The 18180-nt window shown below is 39.1% G+C and overlaps 3 protein-coding genes across 5 annotated transcripts in view; 1 reads left to right on the plus strand and 2 right to left on the minus strand.

Moving 5' to 3' along the window:
• The window catches only part of LOC106964598 (3-mercaptopyruvate sulfurtransferase-like), a 6284-nt gene extending 5650 nt beyond the window's left edge, over positions 1–634 (minus strand). Inside the window, exon 1 of the mRNA XM_015060215.1 lies at positions 611–634. Within this exon, the coding sequence (XP_014915701.1) occupies positions 611–634 (24 nt within the window). The remainder of the gene's footprint in view (positions 1–610) is intronic.
• Positions 635–1753: 1119 nt separating this feature from the next.
• Positions 1754–4794, minus strand: LOC106964604 (3-mercaptopyruvate sulfurtransferase-like). Its single transcript, XM_015060227.1, has 2 exons — positions 4102–4794; positions 1754–2478 (listed from the first exon to the last, which is right to left on the minus strand). Exons 1-2 carry the CDS (start codon positions 4754–4756, stop codon positions 2180–2182), a joined length of 954 nt encoding a protein of 317 aa, XP_014915713.1. The 5' UTR covers positions 4757–4794; the 3' UTR covers positions 1754–2179.
• A 3970-nt stretch (positions 4795–8764) lies between these two features.
• Positions 8765–17520, plus strand: LOC106964600 (uncharacterized). Of its 3 annotated transcripts, none has more exons than XM_015060218.1 (6): positions 8765–9191; positions 9269–9331; positions 9943–10008; positions 11456–11909; positions 12017–12417; positions 12945–17520. In XM_015060218.1, exons 4-6 carry the CDS (start codon positions 11466–11468, stop codon positions 16831–16833), a joined length of 4734 nt encoding a protein of 1577 aa, XP_014915704.1. In that variant the 5' UTR covers positions 8765–9191; positions 9269–9331; positions 9943–10008; positions 11456–11465; the 3' UTR covers positions 16834–17520. The 3 variants fall into 3 exon arrangements, with proteins under 3 accessions (XP_014915704.1, XP_014915703.1, XP_014915702.1); XM_015060217.1 differs by having other exon boundaries at positions 8766–9191; positions 9932–10008; positions 11447–11909; XM_015060216.1 differs by having other exon boundaries at positions 8766–9191; positions 11447–11909.
• The last annotated feature ends 660 nt before the right edge of the window (positions 17521–18180 follow it).

An 18180-nucleotide genomic window follows, 5' to 3' on the forward strand; every position in this document is an offset into this window, starting at 1 on the left:
ATTCCGTTTGACTTTTTGTGTTGATTTTTTTAATTTTCTTGTATCCCTTGCCAAGAGACGTATTTATTCAGCTTTTCTTCTGTTAAAAGACTCATATTCAAGGAAACGTGGAGTTGAATTTCCAACTAAAAATAAACAGATCACTTTCAAATATGCTAACATCTGAAAAAAATATCTTGCTCCTTATTCCTGACTGATAAAATTACTGACCTAATCAAAAGGAAAGGACAGTTGAAGTTAAAGCACACTTAACAAAAACTCAAAACGAGACCATTATCTATTAATTTCAAGTTATTTTAGTAATCTGGAAATTTAGTCAGCTTTATTATATAAGAAAACCTCTCTAAAGCTGGAAAAATGTATTGTCAGCCATTGTTAGAGTAGAATAAGAGAAATCCTGGGGAAGTAGGATCTTGTCAGCCAAGGATTAACAAGTTATTACTCTGATGAGCTGGAATAATGGGGATGAGTTAATGGCTGTCTTTATTATTTGTTTCTGTTTTAACCTGTTAACTGTTGTGAGGACACGGTTGTCTCCTGACGGGACACGTCACTAAGGACACTTTTAACCATTCTCATGATAGTTAAAAGGAAAAATAATTTTTCCAACATTCCAGTTTTGCCGCTGGGTCATCATCAAACAGTGCAGCTTCAGAAGACCTTATCTGATTTCTTTTGTCTTGTCTGGGTTTTCTTGGTTATTTAAAAGGCAAGCCTCAACTTGTTTTTATAAAGTTTCTTTATTTAAGCTTTCACCTTAGAAACCTGCTCCTTATGCTCAAGTCCCAGCTAATGTGACCTAATCCTCCACAATGTAAGACCTTTTGGAAATGGTCAGACGATGGATTTCAGGGTAGTGCTGCAATTGAGTGGATCACAGTATTTTTTTTTAATTAATCCTTGAACTTGTAGGAATTAAGGGAACATCAATAGGGTGATTTGGATCATATTTATCGCAGAGATTTTTATTTATTTATGTGATTGATAATGCTCCCCAAAGAGTTAGTTATGGGATGCCACAAGGCTGAGTGCTGAGTGCTTGGTACAATACTGTTTATATTTTCCCACTTGGTAATATGGGGAATATGTTGTTGTGGAATGGTTCTGTTTTACTCAAATTACATTGAAAAATGAAACAGTTGGCGAACTCAGTCGCCACAGAGTCAGTTTCTTCACGAGGCTGTCACTCTGATAAACACAATGAGCATTTTATGGTCTGAGCAGTCAGCCACTCTGCTGTGAACAAAATATGCAAATTTGCACTACCTGCCTTTTAATGGCTGTACATGCTGTTCCTTTTATCCTATATTTTTTCTTTGTAATGTCTGCATGCTGTGAACGTGTGAAGGCAGTCAAATTCCTTGTTTGTGAACATAGTTTCGTTCAATAAAATTGGTTCCGATTCCTTGTTCTTAATCCATTTTTACACTTTGCCTTTTGTTCTTGAACTCGTTAACTTGAAGGAAAAAAAAATCTTAACTGCAATCCAGTTGAACAAGTTTAATGTTTAGGAAAACCGGCACATCAGGTAAGGACCATGTGACAAGATCCTCTTTGACGAATGACTTATTTTTTAAATTCACAATAAACATTTTGGATTCCACATTAGATAAAAACTCTACACTTTACAAATGTATGAATAGAAATTACAAGCAGATAGGCTTGCAATTCTCTTCTTTTTGACTTTTTCTAGTGACGTTTTATGCATATAAAGCTTAACATATTTTCCATCTTTTGAAGAAAAAAAAGCACATTTACCCAAGATAACATTTTATTTATTTTATGTCTCAGAAACAAAAGCAAATCGTGCATAATTACATATGGACATTAATCAAGGAATGTAACATCCCTGCTGTCCGATGATACCAGAAGAGAAACAGATAAGAAATTATACATAGATCTGTTAAAAAAGTCCTATCTGCATAATGTCAAAATGTTTCATAAAATGCTCTTCAGCTGCAGAAAACCTACATCTTCCTCTGTTAACTTACATTTATAAAGCACTTCATTTATGTTAAAAGTTTTTTTAATAGCATTCTCTATCATCCCAACATTAGTAAATGAAAATATACACCCTGCAGCATAAGTTAAGTGTTGTACTCTTACTTTCCACAGCAAACAGACTAGTCCCATTTCAAACAGCAACCTAATCCGGCTCCTAGCTTATTTTAAAAATGGTTTAGGCCTTCTTTCCCTCCCCCTCAGAGATGATGAGCTCTGGAGAAGCCCTCTTGAACCACTCCACCCACGCGCCGTCGTAGAGATAAAGATCGGTGTGTCCAAGCCGGTCGGCAGCCAGAAGAACGTGGCAGGCGGTGACTCCCGAACCGCAGGAAGCCCAGATCGGCTTTTTCGGGTCCACTCCAGCGTTCTCAAAGAGCTTGGTCAGGGCCTCGGTGCTCTTATGCTTTCCATTAGATTCCAGGAAAGTTGTGTAGGGCATGTTGATTGCTCCGAGGAAATGCCCAGACTGTATATCTGAGGGGAGATGGATAAATGGGGAAAGAGTGTCAAAAAATTATTTTGTTTTCAACTAGTAAAGTTCAAGAACTGCAAGAAGCCGAACTTTCAATGAAGTCATTTGGCTCATAAAACGTTCAGAGTTCACATTGTAGTGCTTTCCTGCTGTAGTAATCAGACTGGTAAATTTGTGCACTGTCATTGTGAGTAAAAACAACTGTGTGTAGCAACGGGGCGTGGCTGCCAAGGGAAGCTTCATCTCCAAGCCAACAAGCTTTTCAGGCCTCATATCAGCTCTCAGTATCGCTGAACCAGGATGACAATGATTTTTAGCCAAGATTTATGGTTTTATCCCAACAGAAATCGTAACTTTTAAGGACAATAGAAAAGAAATGACAACATAACATTATTGACGGCCTCATATTCACCAAACTCCTGTTAGTTATAGAATTTATTTTAAGGTTTCATTGCTGGTTTTGAATAGTTTGGCCCCTCATCAACCGGAACTTTTACATATTTATCAATAGCATTGGGGGAAATCAGTACTTTGATAACCTAATCTAAATGTGATTTTACCTTTGCAGTCACAGCTCCATTTTAGTCTAATAATAATCTGAAGTGGGAATGAAGACCCACCTAATCTTGTTTGCATTCAACAACTCAACTTTATTGTTGTAGCACTGTGTTCTCTAGAGATGCACCAAGAAAACGGCTGGAAACCGATTGTTGGAAAACTGAAAAAATTTAGTAAAAATTAGTGCAACCGCGTCATGGTAACATTACTCCTAACTGTGGAAGTTGTTACTGAAGGAAGAAGGTGAAGGAAGAAGGTTTATCATTTGCAGTATCAGTGGTGTGCTTCACATAAAGTCAGAAGTAAAGACAGTAAAAGTATTTAAAACAAAGAATTCTGAGATGAAGTGTGAGAGAGTGAGTCTTTCAGCCGATAACAGGAAGGCAAACTGTATTACAGAAAATTTTCTCCATTTCATTCTTTTGAGCTTTCAACGTCTATGATGGAACATACTAGATTTGGAAACTTATAGGCTAGATGACCCAAGTAACTAGCAATGCTAATTTTAGTTTTTTTACATTTCAACTCCATTCTTATTTTGTCTTAATAGTATAATCCTGTTTTACAGAGACCTTCCACTCCCACTTATAAAATAAACAGTTTTCAATGCTGTGCTTATATTTTACCTCTTAAAAGAGAAATGAAATTAACCTGAAACCAATATCTTCAAGTCAACGCCTTATCAAAGATCAGTCATTGACCACAAAATGCTTACAAGCACATCTCCAGTAATTACTTTATTTCTGTCTATCACAACTGATTTTGCATGCTTTTTATGGTTTTATGGAGTGACAACAGATAACTCTTGATTATTTTTAATTAACTCCTTTCCTTTACAACCTCTTCCTGCCACAAATAAAGTTGACCTCTTGACTCAAAACCAGTAAAACACAGTCAGTCTGGCTGGCTGTAGTCTGTGGCATTGAGTCTTTGGACTATCCCATGTCAGGTTTCATTTTCAGCCCATTTCCTACATAAATTGGTCTCGTGTGATTCTAGGATTATTACACAAGCACATTAAGCATTTATTAATGTTTGTTAACAATGCATTTTTAGGCCCTCCTCACCTCCTCTTGGTTCTGGGTCGGTACCCTGGAACCTGCCACCAGACCTGGCGTCCACCACCTGGACCTTCTTGGTCTTGATGTTCTCCAGCACATCTTCATAGCTCTTCACCCAGGACTGGTTCAGGCTCGCCTTGAAGTCTGTCTTCTCCGGCTTGGTGTAGTCGGAGGCCACCGGGTGACCGTCAGCCACCCAGTGCTTAAAGCCTCCATCCAACACCGACACCGAGTTGTGCCCGAACACCCGAAACATCCACCACACTCTGGGCGCGCTGAACGAGCCGAAGTCGCTGGTGTCGTAGACGACGACGTGGGTGTCGTTCCCGATGCCAAGGTCATTCACATACCGAGAGAAGTCGTTGGCAGTCGGCAGCATGTGGTCGTACGGGGAGCTCTTATCGCAGCATTCGTCTATGTTGAAAAACGACGCTCCCGGGATGTGTTTCTGGAGAAACTCCTCTCTGGTGTTCCGCTTGCTTTTCGGTAGGTACCAGGACCCGTCCAGAACACGGAGTTTTGGGCCGACTTGTTTGTTTTGGATGGCATCCGCCAACCACTGACCGGAGACCACAGCGGGAGTGAGAGCAGCCATGACGGGGAAGGAGCGGCAGGAGAGCGGGGAGCAAACAGCCTTGAGCCCGGAAGAAACAGTTGGCATTTAACTGTTCGTTCGTCCCGCCCTGATCTCTATCTATCCAGTCAAAGAGCTCGGTTTAACTCTTTCATTATTCGAAACTGTGTAATATGCGTTACTCAAAAGATATTAGGTAATGTTATTCTTTTTTTTAACAGGTTAAACATCCTTCAGGAAGGTAAGTATGGCTTCAAGCTGCAAAGAGGGGAACAATTTAAAAAAAAAAAAAAAAAACATTTTAATGCAAAAATAATAAATCTTGAACAAAATTGTTTTGAATTTGAATTTGGTCTCTTTTTTTGATTATTTCTGCAAACTGTTGTGCACAGTTTTAAATATTTTATCACATAATCGAGTAAAAGATTCATGAAAATATTAGTCTGTTTTTTTAAGAAAAGCAATTTACTACTAACTTCATATGAGTTTTCAGATTAAATATTTGTGCAAAGAATGAGATGGGTACGTCAAAACTATCTAAAATACTAAATGCAACTATGATGGTTATTTCATCTTTTACTGACAATAAAAAAATGTAAAAGATCAATTATCTTTCATGCAACGGCTATGAGCCAACACAGTTTTGAGTAGTTCGAGCTGCACTTACACGTTTTGGTCAGCAGATGGCAGTGTTTGGATGGCCTTAAACCGTTACATCTTTGGAAACTGACTTCAGTTTCATTGATTACTGCCGCAGCCAGACTTATGTAAAGTAGAAATTAACTTAAATCGATGACGCAGCCTGAAAAAAGATCAATAAAAGCAATTCACAATTCATCTCATCTGAAGAAGTCCAAGAACAGCTGAGAAACAAAGGTCTGGAAAGGATTACAGCCATTTCTAAGGCTTTGAATCTGCAGCAAGCTTCAGTGACAGCCATGATCAACAAAAAACAAAATAAATACGTTATATTTTATTTGAGTCTCCACATATTCTTCATCTGAATTTTGAGTTTTGACGCGATCTGTTGTGCACTTACATTTTTTGGCCATTTGATGGCGGTGTTTCATATCAATGTGGTTGAAGCACCGACGGGATTTGCAAATACTTCCATAATCCAGTTTGGGTTATTATGGATAGGTTACGGATGTGTATACTGGGAAACTGGGATAAACCCGATAGAAAAATACCCCTAAATAATCCATAGAAGTATCTGCAGCAAAAAGCAGTGAGTGAAGAATGCATATTTTTGTAACAAAATGCGAAGTAGAGGGTGACTGTAACCTTTAACCTGAGTTTAGCTTGCTTTGGTTCAAAGGGTGCTTCTGTACAGTGTTTCAGAAATGGGGAAATTATTACAGATCAAATCTTATCTAGTCACAGTGTACCACTGTTTAGTTTGTACACACACAGAACCCCCTCCCCTATTCTTCCACCACACACACACACATATACACACACACAACTGATGACAGATTTCTTCTGTGTGCGTTCTGCAGGTGCACCTGAGCTGTGCCTGCTTACACAACACATTATCTATTTCCCTACCATCTGTCCTCAATGCATGTAGCACAATGCTATCTAAAGATCAGCGGAGAAGGTAGTGCAGTTATCATGGAGTTACTGAAATAAAGAAGCAGGAGCAGCCACTGAAGGAAGAACTCTTTCCTCACTCTAGATAAGTAAAATACAAATTGCATGGAAAAACTGGGACAGAACAAAAAAAAACTCACAAAAACACTGCAGCCTCCGACCTTGAAACGACAGTAAGCTGTGTCTAAGTAGTGAGCCTGTGGACTGAACACCAACACAGAACAATGTTGGCTCAGCACGCTGTTACAGGATGAGAAGTTATGAGTCGCAGAGGAGAAAAATATATGCATACACAACATTGTCATCAAAAGATTATAATTTCTAAAGTAATTTTAGTCTATAGTTAATGCAATAATATCATAAAATAAGTAATCAATAGTGCATTTGTCTTCTGCTGTAGTTACAGTGACTCTCAGTGGACATACCTATGTTAAATTGTCAGATTTTTTCATGTAAAAATGACACTGATAATTGGAAATTATTTCTCAGACATTTATTCTGAACAATTAACCAGAAAATCAATTAATAATAACAAAAAAGACTTAATAGACTTAAAGCTCCACTTTGCTAAAGCATCTTCTCACCTCCCGGTCAATTTACAGACTGATGGCGCATTTTGTATTTTAGGAGTTAAAACAATACAGGAACACACTCACACATAGAGGTCGTACCACACTGTGTGAGCCTCTGGCTTGATGAGGTTAAAAACTGTCAAACAGTTTATACAGTAAACTTTCACCATCTTTTGTGAGTGTAACCACAGTTTTGGTGGCCTTTTATGTCGTTTAGTAGCACCAGACAAGAAGAGAAACTAAAATTAGATAATGGGTTTTTCTGCTGTTGTGAAATTTTTACAGAGGACAAAGGTTAAGGAAAGAAAACCAGGATTAGAAACTGACCAAATCCTTCTTTTAATGGTTTATAATCCCGCAAATGCTCACTTGAGTGTACGATCATCTGGTGATTCGTTGTGACCTCGTATAAATAGAATATAGGAAAAATGATCAGCATCATATGAGCAGCTGCTTCTTCACTTCTGTTTTCTGTGTTCTGTTTTTACTCAGCTGTCCACATTTTTGAATACAAAGAAGAAACAGGTTAAATACAAACTAAGAGAAAACTATGTCAAGTTCTAACATATTACATTTGTGTTTGCTACAATCCTTCCTTGAAAATGCTTTACGATTTTTTACATTTCTGTATTATAATCTTTTATGTGCATGAAATAAGATTGATTATCTAGCCATTCTTTATTTCTGTGGTTTTGTTTCTATGGAGGTCTGCAGTCTGTTCCAATTTGAAGGCAGACTGCTAACTAAAAAAGGATTAATACACAGAAAAAGACAAACTTGCATTTGTACAAAAAAACAAACAAAAAACAAACAAAAATGTAAACATTTTGTACACATTTTTAGTCTGAGAGAGGAAAGCATTATAATTGTGGTAATCTTGTTTTCAGTAGTGGACAAAAGTTCTGAAAAGTAGAAATTTTCCTTTTTGATGCCACTGTGTAGATGTCACCACTTTACTCATTAGAATATGATCAAAATGTGAGATTTGTGCCCACTGATTTTTTTTTCTTCATATGGACAGATCATTAGTACATTTTTAAATATCGGCTTTATGCAGATGACAATCAGCTGTTCTGGTATATTATCCAAATTAAGAAGGTTGAAACTAAGGATGTGGCACTGTCTCTCCATTGACAGCACACACATTGAAGCAATAGAAAACCTGTTTAAAGGAGAACTTTAAGCATGTATTTGATATTTATATCAGTCAGAGAAAGACTTCCACTGAACATTTGTCTGACCTAAAACTTAAATCCCTATTTTTAGAGTTTCTGTCAATAAATACCGAAATGGGATGATTTTGAGAGGCTGAGTTACCGTCCTCAGTTCTTGGAGTTCTGGAAGCTCAGCTAGCCACCAAAATAAAGGTACTGCTTGGTTGTGTATTAGGGATTACAGAAATCCCAAACCACTCAGTGGTATTTCCTGGAGAATATCTTAGAGTAAGAATATTTTATGATTTTCTTTCACCTGATGCTAGATTAAAAACACTTCTCAGTTCTCCTTTTGGGTGAAAGACACTGAGTTTCTTTAAAACTAGACTCAAAAATCTGCCTGCTTAGAGTTGTTGTTGAAACATAATCAATGAGACATTAATCAACAATCTGATATGTAACGATGGCACTTGACAAAATGTAAAGTTTCAATTGTTCTATGGCTGTAGTTTTGTGTTTTTACGACGTAAAGCACTTTGAATGCCTGAAATGTGCTGTCTAAATAAAATGTGATTGACTGACTGACTCATTAATTGATTGAAAAGATATTTAAAATATTTTGTTGCTTGGTACTTCTGTGCCCACTTTCAAATAACACCCTGGGCAACTGCCCTAGTGGACAATTTCCCTTCCGATAGGTGGTCATTTTCATGCCTATTAAAATATTTTATTGGTCGGTCCAGCCATATATTATACTGAAACAAAGAAATTCATAGGAAATCCTGAGTGTTCAACCTCTTTACTGTCATGAAGACACCTGCGCTCTCACAGAACTTAAGTCTGACACATCAGTGTTTTGGTGAGGGTCAGTTAAGGGGTTAATCTTACCAGAAGGGAAGTTTATGCTTGAAAAGGTTTCTGTATGAGGATACTAGCCTGACAATTACTGGTAATCTGTAAGAGAGATCCCCTTTTTTTCCTGGAACACAAATGCAAAAGAACATAATCAGCTTTTTTCATCCCCAGGAAGCCTGCAAAAGATTTGTTTTGGGGAGCCTTTCATGGATTATGTAGGCGCAACAAGAGTATAAATACACTCAGTTGTTGATCTCATCTGCTTTCGTTAAGATGTCTCAGTCCCATGATGGTCATTCATGTAAAAAAAATTACTGAATTTCACCACATTACCCTAACTACACCAAGGTGAGTAAGCTGATCATCTGAAATCTGAAAGAGGAGCCATGAGTATTTATTGAAGCCTGACATTTATTCATGTTCAGGTCCTGGAGTGAATCTTGAGATCCAAACAGCGAGGGGCAAATCATCCGAGTGGAAAGACACGAGTAAGTTCTGTCACATTGTTTTACACACATCATCACATATGTGTAAAATATGGAAATTATACTATTCAAAGTGAAACAAATGATTTGGCTTAATGCGTAAAATATCAGATTTTAGAAAATATTTGTTACTTTAGGTAATAATTGGATTAAAGGAAGGAAGAAACTTATAGACTTTGATACTGACCACGGTTTTTATTCTCTGCTGTAAAATACTAGTGTATGGTGACTACTTGGGGAATTATAATTCAAAACATTACTGAGTAAATTCTTATTAATTTGACCATTCCTCATTTTATTTCTAGATTTTTCTAGATTCTTCCTGTTGCTCAACCCTCAGTTTTTCTAAAGGATTTTGATCTGAGACAATCGAGGGAGATGCATTTTATTTCTTATGAGCTACTTCGGTCTTAGTTTGTGTTTTATCATATTTAACTTCAATTGTAATTGTTTTGTAAGTAAAAGAAAAAAAAACAAAGAAAGCAAAACATAAAAGTTTATTCTGGAAGATGCGAGAGGTGGAGAGAAGGTTTCTTAATTGGAGTCACAGCTTCTTCATTATGGTAAAAAAAAAAAAAAAAAAAAAATCCCTTGTGTGTGTAGTCCATTCCCAGTTTTCCTCCCACTGAGTGGTCTCCCTGGAGCAGCTGGCCAAATCTTGGACAAAGTCCTTTAGAAAGGTAAGATCATTTTTATTCTGCAATCACCATAACAAGAGAAAAAGATAAAAAAATAAAAAAAATGAACAAAAAGTTTATATCTGTACATCCCAGTTTATAACGACTACACCATTTTTATGCATTCTGATACGTTTTTCTTACCTGGACATATTTATGTCCTATTAATGTTTCTTATGATAACAAATCCTGACATGCAGTTGAAGTTTCATGTGAACATATTTTTGTTTTTTTGCGTAGTTGAGGTGTTGCTTTTCTAACATACTTAAACAAGTCAGAGAAACCTTATCTGTTATTGATTTGTTTGGATAAAAGTTGGGGATATTGTGACACAAGCACAAGAAAAGTTTTTGTTTTATTGGTGCGTAACATTCCTTGTAAAGGTTCTGTTGGTTCATTTTACCTTTGCAGTAAATTTCCTCTAAATATTTGCGTGTTTCACAAACCCAGCTTTCTTTTAAAGCCTGAGTCCTGCTGAAGTCGGTCAGACCGCAGATAGCCGGCACTGTGTGGATGATTTGAACAAATCAAGACAAATCTAATTTCCACCGCGTTTCCTTGACAACCAGAAAGTTGTAGTTTTAGAAAAAGGAGTAACTGCTTTCACGTGTGAGCAGACGGGCCTCGTTACCGGACATTACGGAGGGAGCCGTTCTCTTCAGCAGTGGTGGGGTGCATTCCATTCATGTCCACCAATTTCACACACAAAGAGAGCTGTGTTGTACTGTTTTAAGCATTAACAACCTAACCAACTTACTGGCTCCACTAATGTGAGAACGGTTGGGCATCATGTGAAGGAAACGTATGTCATACTGTGTGTCATATATTTTCATTGTGTGTGTGTGTAGATGAGAGCTGTCACATACTTCAGAAATCTGAGCTTGTAAGTGAAATCTGCCTTCTTCTGGGAAACAAAATAAGAAGTCATTTCAAAACTCTATGGTGTTTACCTCTTAAAGAAGAATTTATGACGTTGATATCTAATAATTAGACGTAGCTTACCGCTGCAGCACTAAAAACAGGCCTAGCAAAGGTTGGTGGTAACATTTTTCAGTAGGAACGACTAAGATGTGCCAATAAGGTGTGATTTAATTTTAGAAAATTAAATATGCTTCATGAAACATTTTGCAGGCAAACCTGTTTACCACAAAATTGTGTTTCTGTTGTGTTCTTTCCACTTACTTCCTTTTTTGGTTTATAATACAACAAATAAAATACAATAGCATCAAGTTGTTGATGCTGTACCTGGGTATTAGAGATACAGCTTGTACCTGTAATGCCCCAAAATCTGAAAACATGTAAGTTACATAAAAACTTTTTGCAATGCAGTCATTCCCCTAAAATGATCAGCAGCTTTTGGAGTCAACTGTGTTGGATTGACTATTGAAAACACCAATGTTTTCTCCACTGACAGTGTCACTGTTGTTCTTTCTTTGTCAAACCCCCTCAGTTCCAACAGGATGGCGCTTGTCAACTACCCAGTTCCAGAGTTGGATGCCACCCTGCAAGAAGTTAGCCGTGTTCTGCAGCTCACGCTAAGCCCAGATCTTTACCTTGAGTTCAAAAGCACCCTGGAACAGCAGAGGAATGCCCTGGAAGAGGCCCAGGGGAAATTAGAGGCCATTGCAGCAGGCCAAGAGAACTGGGTGACTGAGCAGTTCAAGAGGGGTTTGCTTTCTTGTGCTGACCCCCTGCCTACTTCAACGGCCCTCCCGGTTGTTCTTCTTCCATCTAAAGTTAAGGGATGCTCTCAGCTTGGGAGGGCAGCTGCTCTGCTCTGGGCAGCGGCAAAGCTGTACAGTGAGCCCCTCCTACTGGAGGGCGATGTTCCTATGGAACGCACTCAGCAGTCTGAAGTGTTCGCCGCCAGCCGTATTCCTGGCAAGAGCCGAGATGAAATTAAGGTGAGATTAATGCAGTAAATGTCAAAAAATTTGACCTTTCTGAAAATCATTTTGATGCTGAATTTGCTTTTCGTTCACTTACTATACTGTGAAACTCTGTTCATCAGGTCTATCCAGATAGTCTCCATGCCATCATCACCTGTGCCGGTGGAGCATTCCCCGTTGACATGCTCTGGCGTCCCAGCACCGGTGGACCAGTTTCTGCACGGTCCTTTGCGGACATCTATAAGCAACTGGCCCAGGTGATGGATCTGCCCAAAGCTGGGAAACAGAAAGACCCCTCTGTCATCTGCAGCCTCTCAACTCTGGAGCGCAAATCCTGGGCTTCCCTCAGGGAAGAGATTCTCAAACAAGGAGGCGATGTGCAAAAATCACTCGAGCTCATGGAGAGCGCCGTCCTTACCCTCTGTCTGGAAGATAGTGACGCCCCCTCTGAAATGGCTGACGTCCTCAATGCAGTGAGGCTGGGAGGAGGAGGAGACACTCCATGTCTGAGACATTATGACAAGGTATATCTAAAATGGTTTTTAATGAGCTGATAGAAAAATATGGATGAATAGTGATTAGGAAGAATAGTTAAGGACTTCTGTAGTTTCACTGTGCATAAAACAGATTCCTCAAGTCTGCAGAAAATTTCTATTATCAAATAAAGTATACAAATTAGCTCAATTTATTTGAAAGTTTAAACAAGCTTATCCAATTTTCTAGATGATGAGCAATACTCTATAACTGTATATTAATTTAATGAACAAATGTTTATATCCTAAGATTTACAATATGTCTAAGACCTCAGTATTCAAAAACTGAATCCAGGCCTGGTTCACTGAAAGAGTAAACGGTATTCAAATCAACCAGTAGGATCATCAAGGGACAAAGCAAAACCCAATGTTACAAGATGTAATTTATTCAAAGATTAAGTTACAAACAAGATTTTGTACTTGTGGGTTTAAAAGTTTTGATATGTTAAGAGATGGCTGAATTTCCAGGAAGAAACCAATGCAATTTTTCATGCTTTTTTTTTTTTTTTTTTTTTCCGGTCCCGAACCTTTTTTTGTTCAAAGACAGCACGGCTGGGATGGTGTTCGAGCACAGCGCTGTGGATGGAATGGTAGCTTCTCTTGTGACTGAACGTATATACCATCTGTCTGAGACTGTTGATTTAAACCTGGTTAATAATGACTTAGAAAAGATGACCAAGCCTGAGACGATAAACACTGTTCATTCTGCATGTCCAAAAGCCCTAGAGTTTCCCTTTGAAGGGAACCTCCAACAGAACCCTGTATTGACAACAGACAATCTAGTTCTGACTTTTGATCTACCCTCATATCCTGATGTGTTTTCTACTTTTAGAGGGCAGAGGGGCTTGTATGATGCTTGGGTCAACTTCTCTTTGCAGCTCTCCCTTTGGCAGACTCTTGGAGAGTCTGCTGCCAAACATATGCTTGTCACACCGACACATATGCGGCACTACAAACATGGTCGTTGTGATCCCACGTACTCTCTCACAATGCATTCCAGGAAGTTAGTTAATACCTTGGGATCCCGCATTCGTCCCGATAACACCATCCACTACACTAACGACTTACTGCAGCTGTTCCATGTTGCTTTTTTAGAGCACAAAAGCCTTATCAAAAGCACCAAAACTGGCCAAGGTGTTGGTCCACACCTTGCCGCTCTGCGCCGGTTTTTACCATCTGACAATCCATTAAGGAAATTCCTGGATCCCTTTGGTTGTCCATCTGTATACCTCACAGGTTCTGACATGATGGAAGGTGTGGAATGTGGAGTAGGGAATGCTTATGCACAAGATCAACTTGCTGTAACCTACCTTGGGAAGAAAGATAAGGTGCGACTTGTGCTGAACGGAAAGGGGACATTTGCTGTTGCTCTGAAGAAGCTTCAAGAAAACTTCAAGATGAGCTTGAAGTTGTTGATGCTTTTAGCTGTTAGGTATGCCATCACAAGCCAAATGGGGGCACTAGATTGCCTGTTCAAACGACAAAACACAGAGCAGATGCTTCAATACCAAGAGAATGTAGAGAAGGGCAAAGGTGCTATTGACCCTGTATCTGGCATGAGCTCTGACTACATCCTTGTGATTCATGGTGGTGCTGGAGAGGAGAGTATGCTGAACAGCAAAGTGACAGAGATGATTGAGTTTGCACTGCAAACAGCTTTGACCCTTGGGGCCCAAATTCTTGAACAAGGTGGCAGTAGTCTGGATGCTGTTCAGAGGTCTGTGGAAGCTTTGGAAGACTGCTTTCTGTTTAATGCAGGTAGAGGTTCAGTTTTCAACAAAGATGGCAAAAATGAATTGGAAGCAACCATTGTAGATGGAAGTCAAATGAGATCAGGATCTGTTGCTTGTGTGAAAAATGTAAAAAACCCTATCAAAGCAGCCAGATGTGTAATGGAGAAGAGCTCACATGCTCTGATGGTTGGTGAAGGAGCTGAAGAGTTTCTGCAAGGGCTGAAGGACAAAGAGAAGCCAGTTGGGCCAGAGTATTTCTACACTGATATACGTCACAAAGAGTTACTCGCAAAAATCAGTGGTGGAAACACCTCAAAAAACAACCACCCTCAGACAGTTGGAGCGGTGGCCTTGGATCGTTGGAACACATTGGCAGCTGCTACCTCAACAGGTGGATTGGTTGGAAAACTAAAAGGACGAGTAGGGGATACTGCAGTAGTAGGAGCAGGGATATATGCAGATGACAAGATAGCAATTACCTGTTCTGGAGACGGAGATGTCTTTTTAAGGAGTAGTGTGGCAGAGAAAATAGCCAGTCTATACCACAACAAAGGCTATAGCCTTAGAAAGGCCTGCAGAGAAGTGATAGCCCAAAATCTGAAAGATGTGTGTGCTGGTGTCATTGCTGTGGACAAAAAGGGTGACGCTGTCATTGAAACAAATGCTGGTGTGATGTTTGTGGCCTCAATGACTGGTGGTATTTCCAGGGTAGAAGTTCTCAAGCCAATGAAGAACTACATCAATGTGATCTGGGAAACAGAAGAGCTGGTTGCTTACCTGAACCAAAACCCTTGGACTCCTGGGTCAATCATTCTGACTAGAAAAACTCTGACTGGGGCTAACAGTATCTTTCAGTTGCCCACACCTGATTTTGTAACTATGCTACAAGGCGCAAAAACAGTATCAAACTTGCTATGTGAGCGACTGGGAGTACAACGTTGTGCCTTGATTTTTAATCCAACCCCTGATAAACCAGCACAAATTAGATTACTGCCACTCTATGGGTTAGAACCAAAGTGGCAACCTCATCTTGCCGAAGAAGAGGAGTTCCACAGTCATGACACAGGCTTCTGTAACTCAAAAAGTGGCCCACGCTGGGATGATGAGGCACTGACTCAAGTTCAAGCCAAAATCAGAAATGCACTGCCAACACCTAATGCACCATTTTGCTTTGACTACTTTGGTGACCTTTCCAATGATAACCTGTTTAGCCGGATTGTGAGGGGAGAACAGCAACAATGGAGAGTGTGGGAAGACAGTGAGCATGTTGCTTTCCTTACACCGTACCCAAATAGACCTGGTCTCACTGTTGTGGTACCACGCAGGCCCCTGTCCAGTGACATTTTCAGTCTAGGAGATCCAGACTACAAAGCTCTGATCTTGGCCACATATAAAGTGGCTCAACTGCTGCAGGAAGGAATGAAGGCTTCAGGTATTGCACTGATCTTTGAAGGGTTTGAGATCGACCACGCTCATGTCAAACTGGTGCCACTGTTACCTTCACCAGATGGGACAAAAGCTGTCAAGCTACAACCAGAATTCTTCCAAACCTACCCTGGATTCGTGTCATCCTTGGATGGCCCAGCAGCTGATGCTGAATCTCTCAAAAACACACACTTGAAAATCACCCAGTGCAGACCTCCTAATTCATGGAAAGATCCTCAACTTCACTCCACACTGGCCATGAAAAGCCAGTGGTATCGCAACCTGTTTCAAATTCAAAACACTCTGTTCCACAGCACAGTGGAATATTTCCACAATTCCTGCCATTACTCTTATGCTCTGACCCCTCTCACCACAGACACCATATCTTCACCAATGGGCCTGGGGTCCGACTCAGAGCCAGTGTCTGTAAGTCTGCTTGGTCAAGATGTGTACCTGGCTGACTCAATGCAGTTTGTTCTTGAATACTTCCTTCGCTTTCAGGAGAACCTACCCGGAACCTACTACATATCTCCAAGCTTTAGAGGAGAAGATCCAGACACCACACACTTGAACCAGTTCTACCATGTCGAGTGTGAATTGTTAGGGGACATGGACAATGCCATTTCCATTGCAGAGGGATACTTGGTCCACCTGACCAAGTCTATGTTGAAAAATCACTCTGACATAATCCAGAGCTCTGCTGGAACCTTAGCACACGTGACAGAAATCCTACGCAAAATGGAAGGAAAAACTGCTCTGCCAAGAATCCCCCTGGCTCAAGCCATTTCCATGATGCCCTCTCCAGACTGCTTAGAGTGGGTGCAAGATGGCCAACCCCTCTTTGGCAGAAAGCTAACTCGCAAAGGAGAGCATGTTTTAATAGAGAAATTTGGTGGTGCTGTATGGCTAACTGAGATGGACCACCTGGGAGTTCCCTTCTACCAGGCGTACATGGAGGGCACAGGACGGTCCAAAGCCAAAGCAGCAGACCTTTTGCTGGGGCTGGGTGAAACTGTTGGTCTTGGTGAACGCCACCCCACCCCTGAGATGGTACGAGAAGCCCTCAGGCACCATACAGTACCAGAAGAGTCCTACAAATGGTACATTAGCATGCGCAAAATGAAACCTCTCCTCACCAGTGGATGGGGCATGGGGACAGAGCGCTATTTGTGTTGGCTGCTTCAGCATGATGACGTTAGAGATCTGCATATCATACCAAGAATGAAAGGAATAAAGTACATGCCCTGATCATACAATTACTGCAGACAATCAGGCCAACAGATGTAATATATTTGTGGGAACTGGTCCAAACTACAGTATACACTGTAGATTCAAGAGCTTGCAAATACATCAGGGATGCATCATTTGTAACTTAGATCCAAATTTCTATTCTTCAGCTTTTAAACATGCTCTGTAGCCTTTTATCCTGATTATTGAAGCTTGCAAATATTTTTAGAACTCAATAGTACACTGGATACAACTTTTATAACGTAGTGAAGTTACACCAGATTGAGTTGTTTTTCTTAACTTTAAAGTGTCAAAACACAAATTTACTTATCTGCTTTCATCGCATTATGTTAAGACAGATAACATAAAACAAAGTAACGGTTTTCAAAATCAAAGACATATGAAATTTTTTTGTTTTAATGATAGCTGTGTTCAAAAATCATTATTGATCTCTGTCATGTAAACCGGTTTCATATTCATGTTTTTCTTTTCTGCAGCTTGCCTTTTTATGCAAATGATTGTTATATGAATCATGTATCATTGTAGCAAATATATATTTGTCAGCAATCTGAATAGCTTAGAGATATGTTTTGACATTTTCTGAAAAAAAGACAGTACATTTTGTTTTGAAATCTTTTTCTACTAGCTTTCATCAGTGTAAAATTTATTTGTTTCATGGTGGAATAAAATCTTTGCCTTTGCAACAGTTTTCTGCATATTTGTATTGACTTACAAAGCTGATTGAACGTACACAGGTTAACAGCCATCGCTCAATGCTCAGTCATTTAACTTTTATTACATTATTTCAACTGGGCAGAGAGGGATTGACCAAAGTTATGACCATTTTGATGTTTTATTCTATTGAAATGTTACCAATGTCTGAGTAAGATGCTGAGTACAGAGCAAAACTGAAATAAAGCATTGAAGAGATGGCAAAACATTTGAGAATTGAACACTGAAACATAGTCCTACAAAGTTGTTTTGTTTGTTTGTTTGTTTGTTTGTTTTGTTTTTTTAACAAGGGTTGCTGAAAACAAGTGCACATCCTACTGTTCAGATTTTTTGTTAAAAAAATAATCATGTATTCTTATGCTTCCACGTTTACTTTGGTTTGGTCTATTATATAAAATTCCAATAAAAATACATGAATAAGTGTGGTTGCAACACAACAAAACGTCGGACACATTGTATATATATATATATATATATATATTTATATATATATATATATATATATATATATATATATATATATATATATATATATATATATATATATATATAAATTTTTTTTTTTTTTTTACATTGAAAGAGGGGAATTTACTAAATTGAAAAGGCATATTAAAAACCAGTCACAAGCAACTCTAA

The sequence above is a fragment of the Poecilia latipinna genome, unplaced genomic scaffold, assembly GCF_001443285.1.
Source record: "Poecilia latipinna isolate Pla-1442-1.1 unplaced genomic scaffold, P_latipinna-1.0 Scaffold1694, whole genome shotgun sequence".
In the NCBI taxonomy this organism is placed as follows: domain Eukaryota; kingdom Metazoa; phylum Chordata; class Actinopteri; order Cyprinodontiformes; family Poeciliidae; genus Poecilia; species Poecilia latipinna.